The sequence below is a fragment of the Stegastes partitus genome, unplaced genomic scaffold (assembly GCF_000690725.1).
Source record: "Stegastes partitus isolate 25-593 unplaced genomic scaffold, Stegastes_partitus-1.0.2 Scaffold671, whole genome shotgun sequence".
Lineage (NCBI taxonomy): Eukaryota > Metazoa > Chordata > Actinopteri > Pomacentridae > Stegastes > Stegastes partitus.
The window spans coordinates 209,490-223,444 of NW_007578402.1; the positions used below are offsets into that span (position 1 = coordinate 209,490).

General features: G+C 39.6%; 1 protein-coding gene across 1 annotated transcript in view; it reads right to left on the reverse strand.

Annotated features, from left to right (window-relative positions):
* tlr22 (toll-like receptor 22) overlaps window positions 1–5,213 on the reverse strand; it is a 7,772-nt gene extending 2,559 nt beyond the window's left edge. Inside the window, exons 1-3 of the mRNA XM_008290404.1 lie at window positions 5,078–5,213; window positions 2,180–4,767; window positions 555–672 (exon numbers count right to left, since the gene is read on the reverse strand). Coding sequence (XP_008288626.1) covers window positions 555–672; window positions 2,180–4,703 — 2,642 coding nt within the window. The 5' untranslated portion in view covers window positions 4,704–4,767; window positions 5,078–5,213. The remainder of the gene's footprint in view (window positions 1–554; window positions 673–2,179; window positions 4,768–5,077) is intronic.
* Window positions 5,214–13,955: the final 8,742 nt, after the last annotated feature.

The following is a 13,955-nucleotide window of genomic DNA, read 5'->3' on the forward strand; positions in this document are numbered from 1 at the left end:
TTTTTTTTTTTTTTTACACCAGAAATTTGACAAAAAGAGGCTTTATATCTGATTGAGGTGTCAAACTACCTTTAACAATTAAAAGATGCTGCAGCAAAGGATAATGTAATATTGAATTTTCTCTTATAATAAAAATCACCTTGTTGCGTCGTGATTGCACCAACTACAGATTTAGAGCCACCAACTGTTTTTCTTGAAGTAATAATGGAAGTTGATGGAAACATGCTGTTTCTGTTTTGCCATTTTTCCAATATTTCTTCTTAATTTTGCGCTATTATTGGCAATTATTGGTCACGTTTGTGGCTTAAATAGCATAAATGTCCCTTTCCACTGATTAAAAATAACCTGCCAAGTCAGACTGTGATAGACTAGAACATTTTATTGTCTTTTCGATGGCTTTCCAGCTGAAGATTAGTTTGTTTTTGTTGTCACGCAGAGATTAAAAGCATTGATATCAACTGTAAATACGAGAACTCAAGCACAGTTAGTAAACGATTCATCTCAGCTCAGTGCGTCCCACTTTTGTGCCTCATACAGATGACGTGAAGCGCTACCTGGCCGCCTGGATCTCTTTGGAACACCACTCGCTCTCCAGGTATCGGCGGCTGATCACACAGATGGTCTTTCTGCTTCCATAGATGGCATCTGTGATGTTGTCAATGATGGGTTTCCCTGAGAAGAAAAAGAACAGAGTGAGTATTTACACTGTGACGTCTGGACTCTCAACAGCTGAGTAAAGTGCTGCGGTGACACCATCTGGAGCGCAGATGAAAGTGCAAAATAGTAAAATCTGTTGTTGTGCTTCACATATGTGCACCCATACTGTGTGTAAATTTGCACATTACATGTTTTCTGTACACCTTTGGTTTTATAATTGGGCCAAGTCCAGATATTTGCAGTTTGGGATTCTCGCCATCACCAGGACCCACGGCAAGGATGCAGCAATATTTAAAAGCATTCTGGGAAGTGTGTCTGTGCAGTATGATGCAAGATGAAGGACAGGTTAGGTGGTTTTATGATGGCTTAACTTCACAACAACATATCCTGAAATACATCAATTACAGTCAAGAGCAAGTTCATGATTTTCCACATTAAAGGACATTTAAAGTTGCTCTGGTCACCTTCTGAAAAACATCACACAGCGATTATATTCAGCCTCATATCCAAGGATCTGTAATTTGTTATCGGATGATTAAATCCGTTATCACTGCATTTACACCTGCATCGTTCTGCATGGATCGCTCTACATCTGGTTTGACATGTAGCTGCAGCACCCCCTTGTGGTTGAAAATACAGTTTCAGTAGCATGCTACAAAGAGTTAGCATCGTAGAAACATTAATTCTGACCTCAGAAATTGACTCATGTGTTGAACTTTGTTGAATGTTTTGTAACATTAGAAGAGAAAAGACGTTAAGGACAAGGAGTAACTGATTGGTTTGGCAAATCTGGTTAACCACTACGTGTCTGTTGATGCCTTTAAAATTGTATTCAGCTCTATAAAGATGTTCTGCAAGCGTTGCATTCATTCCTTGATTGTGTCAGGATGTAGCCTCTGGTGAACTTCAGGTAGGAAAGGTTGTCTATTTATTGTAAAGTTGAAAGTTAGATCCCCAGCTCCTGTGCATGCTAAAGTGTCCTTGGGCAAGTTTCTGAACCTAAAGTTGCTGCTAATGGCAGGCGAGCACCTTGCATATGAGCTTAGCCGCCATTGCTGTGCGTAAACGGGTCAATGCAGTCCATTTATATTTCTTTTTAAAATGCTAAACTGATGTCACTTGACGACTCCTGATGTCACTGCAACCAAAAATAAAAGGGTATAGATTCCAAATGTTCGTTTTGGAATAGTTCGAGAACACATTTCAAACATCCTTTAGCTTAACCATCTTTTGCTTGTATTGCTATTAGTGAAAAGCCCCGTGAAAAAGAGCCAAAAGTAAGAATGCACAGTTTATTTGGCAGCTTATTAAGATGAATATCTGTCTGAAAGTTATGAAGACAACTCAAAAGATTACCCAAATAAGTAGCATCTGGGGACCCTGAATGTTCCAAGTTTCACGGCCAATCATCTAATTGTTCAGATATGCTAATCTGGAGAGCCATCCCACTAAAAAACCCAAACTAAAAATTAAACCTTCAATTCAAACATGCCTGTTTATTTAGGCGTAAAGTCAGTCTTACCTGGTTCAAAGTCTCGATGATGCAAACACAGCTTCCAGCCCTGTTCTCCCTCCAGTTTTGGTAAGAGCTCCCTGATGACCCAGGGCTCATCGTGGGTGTTATAGGAGATGAAGGCGTCATACTGATGAGGAGCTTCCCTGTTTTTGTACTTTGTGTCATGGAGCCAAGCCAAGAAGATGTAATAGGCATAGACCAGCTGCCACCTCATGAAATGGTAGGTGAAGGACGCGATCATGAAACAGAGGATCATGCATGTGGTGGAGACAAAGCAGATGAAGCCGGTGTCGAGTACGCAGTCCCGGAAGTCGAAGTGCAACAGCGTCTTACCTTTAAAGGTAAACGGATAGTTGCACAGATAGTTGTAAGCGTCATAAACTTGAGTGCGGGTGTCGTTTGCTGCCCAGCAGAGGAACCCGGCGTTATCGCAGTCACAGGTGAAACTGTTCCCTTGAAGATCCAAATAAACCAGAGCTGGCAGGGCCTCTATCACCTCCTTGCTGACAACTGAGAACAAATTATTTCTCGCCTGCAGGAACTTCAGGTTGGTCAGCTTGGCATTTATGAGGCCATCTAGAGAGTGAAGGCTTGTTCTGGATATGTAAAGGCTCTTCAGGTTTCGAAGTGGGAAAAACAGCTCCGGGTGGAAATTGGAAATATCATTTGAGCTGATGTCAAGCGTCTGCAGCTTAGGCGTGTAACTAAACGTGTCCCTGTGCAGGAATACAAGTTGATTGTTCCTGGCCTTGAACAGCAAAAGGTTCGTCAAACCTTGCAGGAAGTTTACAGGCAGCATATGCTTCCCCCTAAAGCGCTGAGTAAGAATGGACAACTCCTCCAGACGGGACAGTTCAGAAAACGGTGGAACAGGCAAAGCTGTACTAAAGTCATATTTAATGTGATTGTCCTCCATATCCAATCTTCTTAAGTTAGTCAGATTATGGAAAGGATTCTTGTCCAGGGTCTTTTTTGTAAGAGCGTTCGATTGCAGGGACATTTCTGTAAGATTCGCCAAGCCAATGAAACTGTCGCGTTCAAGTTCTTTTATTTGATTTTGATGTAACGATAAGTTCTGGAGGGACTGCAGGCCTTTAAATTCCCCCTGTTTGATGGCAGTGAGTTTATTTCCATTCAGATTTAGCCGTGTGAGGTTGTGCAAGTGTTCTTTGAAAGCACTGTTCAGTTTGCTTATGTGGTTGTTCTGTAGCTTCAGGACCTGCAGTTGTTTTAAATCTTGGAACAGGCAGTCTTTCAGAGCCGGGATTGAATTCTGGTAAAGGCTGAGCTGTCTGAGCTTTGTCTGATTGGCGAAATCGTGACATCCGAGCGCGCTGATGTTATTAGTGCTGAGGTCCAGCTCAGATAAAGCCGGTAGATTCCTCGTGGCGGCCGGAACAGAAGGAAGTCTGTTGTGACTCAGGGTCAAGATCCTTAGACTTCGAAGGGAGCTAAAGGCGTTGTCGTAGATAGTTTTTATACTATTATGTGATAAATCTAACTCTGTGACATTAATGCACAGCTTGAACAAATCTGAACTGACATACCAAAGCCTGTTATATCGAAGTGTCAGCGAGGACATCGTTGGGATGGTGCAGGACATGTTGATGAGCTGGACAAGGTTATGTTTCATTGAGTTCATCCTCAGAGAAATTAAAGACGAGTTCACCCTCTGCAGCAATGTTCTCATGTCACCGACAACCATTTGAAGCCCGCTGATATCAAGCTTAGACACTCGACTCAGGAAAGTGTGGTTACCTATGTCCCATCTCATCGGTTCCTTTCTGGAAGAGCCGATGTTAAACCGAGTGAGATTTGGAAAAATGTCCTTGGTCATCCTAAAGACCGCGATGGGATTTTGAGACAAGTCAATGGCACCAAGCGCCAATGAGCTGTTTGTCAGTTCCCATGACTGAAAAGTGGCTAAATTGTTGTTTTTCAGTACCAGCTCCTGCAGATGTGGCATATGCTGCAATACTAAGCGAACGTTAGCCAAGCAGTTCAGTTTGTTGTGAGAAAGATCTAGAAACTTCAAGTTCGTCAGGGATCTAAAAGAGGTGGGGGCCACTTTTTGGATGTGATTGGAGAGAATTCTGAGTTCAACGAGGCTGCGCAATCCATCGAAAACATTCTCTTCCAGTTTGGCGAGTTTGTTGTTATTCAGATTTAACTTTTGGAGGGAAATCAGAGTGGCAAAGGAGCCGCGATCTATCTGCGAGATGCGGTTGCGGTTTAGGTCTAACCGAGTCAAAAGTGTTAGATCTCTGAAATCTGATGCTTGTATTCTTAATATTCTGTTCTCGGATAAATCAAAGCCCGTCACTGTTGAGGGAATATCGTGAGGAACAGCTTTCAGTTTGTACTTGACACACACGGCGTTGTTTTGGCTGACTCGGCAAGTCTTCAGTGCAAATCCATGCGCGGGGCCAATGAAACTAATGGTGGTCAACAAGAGGAAAATGATTCTGAGTTTACAACATTTTAATCCTCCTTTTGTTTTCATTTTGTCCTCTTCTGATCCATCACCCATTTTTCAAACAAAAAAAGCAAAGTCCAGCTGAAAGGGAATTTAAATTCTCCAACATATAGTCAACCTGGTGAACAAAACAGCAAAAGATAAACCTGAGAATCCAACAAAACAGGCAAATAGCAAATGTCAGATCCTTAAAATTAGAAGATTATTGTAAATTATACTCATATTTTGAGGAAAAACAAATATATAATGTGTCAAACATCCTGTTTCACTTTACTATAGATAGATAGTGAAGGCATCCAGTAGGTTGGCAGATATAAAACCCCAAAAACACAAGAATGTAATAACCAAAACAGTAGAATAAAGAATACATTTAAAAATACGTCAAAAATGAGGAATAATCCCTAGAAACAATGACTTCAGACACTTACTGCATCCCACAAGGAAGTGATAATGTTCAGAGTGTCTTGTAGTTGAATTCTCTTCGTTTCTTAGTAGACGATGTTCCTCTTACATGAAAAGATTGAAAATAGCTTGTTTCGATGTACTCTCGTCTTGCTGTAGATGCTTTTGGTCTGCCTGTTGTCTGTGTCCTCTTTTTACAGATGGGCTGCGGAAGTGAGAGTGGCCTCAGACAAAAGGCGGGGTTTTTTTTTTGTATCTAAATCAACTAAACTGTGTATTTAAGTGTGTTTAATTGCGACCAGTTGGATGTTGAAACAGGTTTTGTTGAGGCAGTTCATGTCAGAAAGACAAGTTAATGCATTTCTGGAAACGACACAGAAGACCGTTTATGTTCGATGTACTGGACATTAACATTAATTCCTTTGATTTCTTTCAACTTCTTTATCTGTGTCATACGCAGAGTTGCGGTTTTGCACACTTCCTCTTTAAAAAAAAAAACTGTCCAGAATTGTCAAATGCAAATCAAGCAGAGCGAGTAACAGCAGCACTTCCACTTCTGTGCTGAGTCAAACCAGAGGGCTGGTGACATATTTCGCTGCTCCAATTCATTTAACCTCTGGGGTCAGTCTATTTGCTGGCGAATCACTCATTTGAACGTATAGACATTGGGGTCCAAGAGTCTGGGACCACGTATTCTCATGTAAACCTGGTGGCAATCAGACAGTGTGAAGATTCAGACACAGTTAAATGAATTTTACCTCCTCTGGACCTAATTCCCTTGAGTTGTAGCCTTCCACCGCAGCAGCGATTAGATGGCACCCAAGTGGATTTGATCGACTCATGAGAGGCTTGTTCAAGCAAATCAACCTGCAGCCTCTGCTCAATCTGGCAGGGCATCAAGTTTCCAGCAGAAAACGTCGAACTAGTTTGCTGATATTTCACCTGATTGAGCACACAGTCCGTGCACCAAGCCCAAAGTCCCCGCCATAGCAAATTCCAGCTTCCTTTAAGTCCTGTCTCTACATTAAAGGCATAAAACTCCCCAAAAATAATCTTTCAAAAGGGCCTTTCTGAGACCAAATCATGGCTGAGCTAAAGGTTCCCTAGAGGTTAGAGCATGGAGCTTTAGAACTCTTTGTAGAAGCTGGATAAGCTTCATCCAGAGGGTTAAATTAGGCTCGAGCACAGCGTTAAACCCGTAAATCTTGAAATCCTCTTCCAGACACTGTGCCTTCTTTTTCTGCTGTAAAAAGTCTTCATCTGTCTGACATTATGAGAGCCCATTAGGATGTTTTTCCTTCAAGCTGCGGCACAGATTTGTCTGTAATATCTTTTGATTTTCAGGAAATATTGTCTCCTCTGGACAATTTTTAAAAAGAATATGTAGTGGATCATTACGGAGCCTTTTTTAGTTAAATGCAGTGATAAAGTAGCATCACTGCAAGCATGAACTGATCACTGAAGTATAATATAATAGATGAAACAAGACACCTGACAGGCAGTGTGATAAGAAAAAACAGTTTTTATACTATAAGTTACTGTAGGTAGTTTAGTTGGGTCAATGCAAAGCTGTTTGATGTACAACAGGAATCTCAGTGTTTCCTGAGCCATAAATGTAATCTAAATTGTTATTTTAAAAAAATGGTAATCTCACTGGGCTTGCCTCGTAGCAAGAAGGTCGCGTCCCAGTGAGGACACCCGGGATCTCTCTGCGTGGAGTTTGCATGTTCTCCCCGTGCAGTGTGGGTTCTCTCCAGGTTCTCCGGCTTCCTCCCACAAAGTCCAAAAACATGTTGAGGTTAATTGGTGATCCTAAATTGTCCATAGGTGTGAATGTGAGTGTGCTTGGTTGTCTGTCTCTAAGTGTAGCCCTGTGATAGACTGGTGACCTGTCCAGGGTGTCCCATGCCTTCACCCTGAGTCAGCTGGGATAGACTCCAGCCCCCCACGACCCTAATGAGGATTAAGAGATGTATAGAGGATGGATGGATGGATGGATAATCTCACTGCAGTGTATTTGGGAACAGGTCTGTATGTTTGGGGTGTTGTATTATTGTCTTTTCGTACTTTTTCCCCCATTAATTAATTTAATTTGCTGCTTGTTTTTTAAATTACAAAAACTACAGAACGTATACAAACACAATTGAACAAAAAAAGTTTCAAACTGGTTAAATGTGACTTTTTAAATGTTGAGATTTACTTCTTTTTTATTATTATTATTATCTGACTCTGAGGTTTCACCATTACAATAGAGGTTATTAAAATTTAATTTCTTGTAAAATGTTAAAATATTACTTTCAGAAAATTCATCTCTCCAGAAACAGCCTTTGTCAATCTGAATATTTTATATCAACAAAACACAGTTTGTCCAGTTTTTATTTAAACTACTTTACACTGAAGAAATTGTCCCTATTTTTACTGTCCGCTCTGTGACTTCACAACCCCAGGATCAGGCAGCGAACACACCGTCAACACATAAAGCTTTGTTCACTGATAAAGACTTCACTAAATAAAGAAAAGGAGGATGAGGAGCATCTATAAACCACTTCTCAGGACGCCAGGAGATTAAATATAGCAGCATTTCATAGAGGATGATGGAAAAAAGTTATGTTTACTGATAAAATAGTAAGAGAGAGGTGTGTTTTAGGAGACCAAAAGGACAGAGCTGAGCTATTAAAGCCACAACGAAGCATGGAGCTGCAAATATCCCAGCATGTTCTTGGAGAAATATTCATCCTGAAGCAGGATAATTAATCAATCAAACTCTATTTACACAGCACTTTTCAGATGAATTACATACAGTTTAAAGCGTCTTCCAAGCAGCTGATGTTACAGAGGCTGTTAAAGCTAGATTTAGACACGAATGCACACCAAAAAAATGCAAGAAGGCAACATATTTTAAGGGTCCTTGAGGTGATAAAAGATAAATAAATAGTATCAATGAAAATAACAATAAAAAATAAAATGATCTAATATTAAAGAAAATACATGTATTGTGCTACTGTGAAATATTGATTATGTAAAATAAAATAAATCAGGATAATGATAAATAAATACAATATGTGTAAATGCCAAAACCATACAACTACAAAGCACTACATAAAAGTCAGACTTAATCGATTGTTTTTTTTTAAGTTTTACATGTAAATATATAAAAAATTACAGCTCCTTTCACGTTGTCTGGAAAAAGCAGCTTGACCAGATGATTTTTGTTTCTGCTTTGTGACTAAAAGAGAAGAATTGAAAAAGGCCACACTTCATAGATTCAAGAACCAACAGGAAGTGTAATGTTGATGTGAGTACAGCAAGTTATATTGTGGGCCTCTTTTTTTTTTTTTTAGCCTGTATTTGTTCACATTTTGGAAACTGAACTAACTAAAAACTTCAAATCGTGTTGATTCTCAGGCAGCTTCTGCAGAGTTCTGCTGCACATTATCTTGTACTGATGACTCACTGTTCTCTCTCTCTGGGTTTGTTTCTTTCTTTTTTTGTAAATGCAATACATAAGTGAATCCACCAACGATATTTTATTCATAGGAACATTAGTATTCAGTTTTTCAATGATTTACAGACCTACAGAGATGTCCTATTACCAACTCTTTACATTTTTCTGCTAGAATTCTGTTACTAAGTAGTGACATGGTGCATTTAATTATCCTGAACTCTTCTTTCGTGATATTAACCCTTTTTAAAGGCATGACTAAAACTTGACCGACAATAACTCAATATTTGTCCAAAATGATTAATATTTTGTCTGGAAAACTTCAAAAGTTGTCTAAAATGATTAAAAACCTGACCAAAATGACTCAAAATTTGCAAAATATGACTAAAGCCTGACTAAAATTACTCAAAAGTTGACTAAAATGACTCAAACCTTGTCCCCAAAGCTTCAAAGCTTGTCTAAAATGACTAAAGCCTGTGCAAAATGACTCAAATGTTGTCCCAAAAGCTTCATAAGTTATCCAGAATGACTAAAACCTGAATACAATGACTCAAAAGTTGTCCAAAATAACTCAAAATTTGCAAAAAAAAAAAGGACTAAAGCCTGACTAAAATTACCCAAAAGTTGGCTAAAATTACTTAAACTTTGTCCCCAAAGCTTCAAAACTTGTCTAAAATGACTAAAATCTGACCAAAATGACTCAGAATGTGTCTTTTTGAGCTCCTGGCAGCATTAAACTTTGTTAAATGGACAAAATGGTGTTTTGTATTTCTAAAAATGATCACTGTTGTAATTTCCTTTCTGTCTGGTTGAAGTCACACATGAGTGAGTCACCTATTATGTGGTTCAGAAAAACTCTTTCTCTCTGTCAAAGGGTGAAAAATGTCCACTTTTACACAATCTGTGTGATGTTTTAGCTGCTCAGACTAAATAGAGGAAGAACTTCTGGGTTTTCTTTTCCACTGAAATGTAGTTTAGAGTTTACATTTGCTTTCTTCACCGGTGGTGACTTTCTTCAGTTGAAACTGGACATTTACATAAACTATATAAAAAGACACATGATGTTTTTTCTTTCTCACTGTCTGACATTAAATCAGACTAAACTTTTCCTGTTTTAGATCAGGTAGGATTACCAACATTAGTTATATTTGCTGAACGCCAGAATAATAAGAGAGAGATTTTTTTTAAATGATTTTCTTCCAAGTAGGAAGTTTCCATCCATTTCCTTAGTATTTGGTAGCGTTGCTTCAGTATTCCCACATGATGTTCTTTCCCTCTGATGCCATCTATTTCGTGAAGTGCACCAGTCCCTCCTGCAGCTAAACACCTCCACAGCATGATGCTGCCACCCCCGTGCTTCACAGTTGGGATGGTGTTCTCAGGCTTCAAGCTTCCACCTTTATCCTCCAAATGTAACGACGGTCATTAAGGCCAAACAGTTCAGTTTTAGTTTCATCAGACCAAAGGACATGTCTCCAAACATGAAGGTCTTTGTCCCTGTGTGCATTTGCAAACTGTAATCTGACTTTTGGACTGATGTCTTCTTCCTCTCTGAGTATCCTTCCAGCCCATGTTGGTACAGGACTGGTGTCACTGTGGCTAGCGACTCTCTGACCAGCTTCAGCAGCATCTTCACAAAGTCTTTAGCTTTGGTTCTGGGGTTGATGTGCACATTTCACACCAAAACATCTCTGGGACACAGAACCCGTCTCCTTCCTGATGGCTGGACATTCCTATAGTGAACATAATTGCATATAACTGTCTGAACAGATGAACGTGGAACCTTCAGGCGTCTGGAAATTGTACCCAAGGATGAACCAGACCTGTAGAGGTCCACAATTCTCCTCCTGATATCTTCCTGATTTCTTTAAATTTTCCATGTTTTCACAAAAGGAAGCAGTGTGTTTAAGGTGTGCATCCAATTAACTCAAATGTTAATTAACCAATCAAAAGCTTTCAAAGCTATGACATCATCATCTGGGCTTTCCCAATTAGTTTGAAGGCATCTTAGTGGATGTGAACTTCTGACTGTGAAGAAAGTAATAAAAAATCCTCTCTCTCATTATTCTGACATTTAGCAGATAGAAATAATTTCGGTAATCCTAACTGACCTAAAACAGGAAAAGTTTAGTCTGATTTAATGTCAGGCAGTAAGAAAAAAAAGGTTATGTGTCTTTTTATATAGTGTATATAAACTTCTGGTTTCGATTGTATGTTTATAGGTTTTGAGGTCATTTTGTGCACACAGGATCAACTATGTGATGGATTTATGAGTATAAAGTGTGGTTTATCGAGGGAGATAAGCTGCACACAGTGTGGGAAAATGTTTTGTGAATGCACATATATTCTTTAATCCCCTTTTCAGTTCCTTCAACCACTCGTTATGAATCGATAGTTCCCTAATATAGTGAATGATTTGCTGGTTTGTGGTGTCGAGGCCATAAAACTGACTGTAAACACAACAATACGTGAGCTAGTTCATCGAGAGAGATGAGTTATGACAGCTCCTGCAGCTGTTTTGTCAGTCATCATTGTGACTTCTTTAATTTGAGAAGTCCTAAAAAAAGCAAACAAAGAATGCAACATAAATAAACCGGAAGCCGTGCGATGAATGAACATCCAGCGTTGTTGACTTCAGCAGCCAACGAACTCTGCACGTCGCCTCCTTCAATCTGCTCTTTATTGTGATTTAAGCAGCTGCTGAGCGAAGCTTCATGTTTAATAGGCAGATATGAGTCTGGCATTGATCTTCTCATTTAATTCCACATCGCCAACTCTAAACCGAGCGGCCGCCCGAGACGGAGCGCTCGATTTTTATCGTCGTCTTGGAGCTAAGTGGTCAAATCAAGTCACAGTTCTACATATTTATGTACATATTTATTTGTCAATGCTGTTCTTGGACCCCTGGACAAAGCCGGCCCCCCCCACACCTTCTATTAGGAAAAAAACAATAAAACACATCCTTGTTGTGGTTGTTTAGGATCTCATTTTGTCTTTTGTTGATTGTTATACTCATATTGTGTCTCTTTGGAGTCATGATGAGTCTGTTTTTGGTCGTCTTGTGTCTGTTTTCGGTCTGTTGCTGTCTCTTTGGGGTTTTATTTTGGTTCCTAAAGTCACAGTCCATCTCTTTTTCCACTTTTTTTTTTGTCTTACTGTCATTTTGCATCTTTTTGTGGTCATATTGATTCTCTTTTTGGTCTGCTGATGTCTCCAACAGTGATTTTATGTTTTATGAGTTTGTTTGTAATCTTATTTTGTCTTTTACAGTCGTGAACCTTGTTGTGGTCATGACATGTGTCTTTTGGGTTGTTTTGTGCCTCTTTTAGATCTTTTTATTGTTTTTTATAGCCATTTTGCATCTCTTTGTGATGATTTTGTGTCTCTACAGAGTTTTTGGATATATAACTCGGCATTTTGAATCTTTTTGTGGCCTTGTTGCATCTTTAAGTGTCTCTTTGTGGCCATGTTACATCTCTTTTTGGTAGTTTTTTTTCATCTACTTTGGGTTTTTTGTTGTTTCTTGTAGTCCTTTTGCGTCTCTTTGTGGTTGTTTTGTGTCTATTTAGTGATTCTATGTGTCTTTGGGGTGTTGGTTATAGTAAATTGTGTGTCTCCTTTAGGTCTTTTGTTGTTGCTGACAGCCATATTGCTCCTTTTGTTGTAATTTATTGTAATTATGAAGACCTATTAAGTCTGTTTCTGGTTGTCCGATTGACTTTCGGCAAATGAATGTTGCACACTCATCTTAACAGAACTGAGGGCTTAATGCTATGCTAACAGCTCTGTAGGCCTTGAGCTAAATGCTAACTTTAGCGTGCTAACAAGCTGACAGTAACAATAACAAGATGCTGTTGTTTGGCAGGTATAATGCTCACCATGTTTTAGTTTAGTGAGTTAGCATGCTAACTGTTGCTAATCAGCACAAAACTCAGACTGAAGCATCCATTTTGCAGGTATTTGATAATAAATGAGTTGAAATTTTGATGTGATGATGAAATGTTTGGTGTCACATCATCTGACTACTTACGCTCTAAATTCTTCTGACCAAATTCTCTCAATGTCCAGAAGTTTCTACGGGTAGGTTAGCATTAAATAATTGTGAACCGGTGCCTATTTTCCTGTGTGTTTGTCTCCTCTAGACATCTCTGAACACGACACACCAACAGAGATACAACACTCCTTGTTGTACCTCATAACTTTCCAGCAACACTTGTGACCAGCAGAGGTCTCTGCAGGGAAAGGAAACTGTGAGTGTCCGCTCACTGGGTCAAAGCCTCCTCGCTGTATGTGCATACATCCACCTCCAGAGGAGATGACGCAGCAGTGAATCAAACCAAAAGAAGCAGGTTCTGATTGTACCTCCGGGACTTTGTTGCAGCGGAACTGAGTTCGCGCTTTACTTGTGAAAGGCTGTGAATGTGAGCAGGTTCCTGAATGTAACACGGCGAGTCTTCTGATTAAACTAACGCCACAATCATTACATGACACAACTTCGAAGTCGTCCCTGGAGTTTCCACTGCAGCAAAAACCTGCAGCGCACGATTACTGCAGCGACTTGTGAAAGTCAACAGAGAACCGAGGGAGAGAAATTAGACTGAAGATGGAGTCAGTAAGAGCCCATTATTGTTTATTTGTGAGAACATTTTAGACGATGCAAAAGCAAACACATGCAGAGATGTTTGTCTCTGAAATGTTTGTGGACAGGGTTGTACCGAGCAAAACTTCAATTTCAACTATAGAAGACAGCTTTTATTAAATGCATGTTTGCAGGACAATGAAAAATATGATAACAGTAGCATAAAAACGCTACTTTAGGCCATTTAATTTGGGAAAAACAACAATGAGACAAAAGTATAGACAGGATTTAGCTTTTATTTTATGCTATTTATGTGCAAATTGACCAACACATTAAATATTCAGTGTCTTTATTTGCTCCTCCGACCACCGAGTGGCGCTTCCTTGTTTTGAGAGTCAGCATCAGGAGGTCCAGGTAGGCCGGTTCAGGTGTTGCTGATTTGACAGGAGGCATGCTGACATCTTTTCACCGTGGAGCTCGTTGAAGATCGGCGAGGAAAGCAGTGAGCTGAACTTTTCCACACGGTGAATATGAGCTTTGATTATGAACGAATTGATCATTTTGATTGAAAGAAGTTCCTCAACAGCACATTTAGCACAGCAAACAGTCACTATAGCAACTGAACATGCAGTTACTGCTTTTCCCGCTGGAAAAGTTCTGCTTTCTGGAACCGGTTTGTGGCCAGATTGTGAACAAATCCACCTATTTAGGGCAGAATCGCCACAGTGAACTTTGTCTTTTCTTTAGGAAACACAAGCAAGATGGCAGATTGAGCTGTTTCACCTGCACGATTTTAGCTCCTTATTGCAAACTTTTATTTAAACACGTCACGTGAGACAAATCTGGATGTTTGCCCGCACAGAGATGAATACGTAAAAGACAA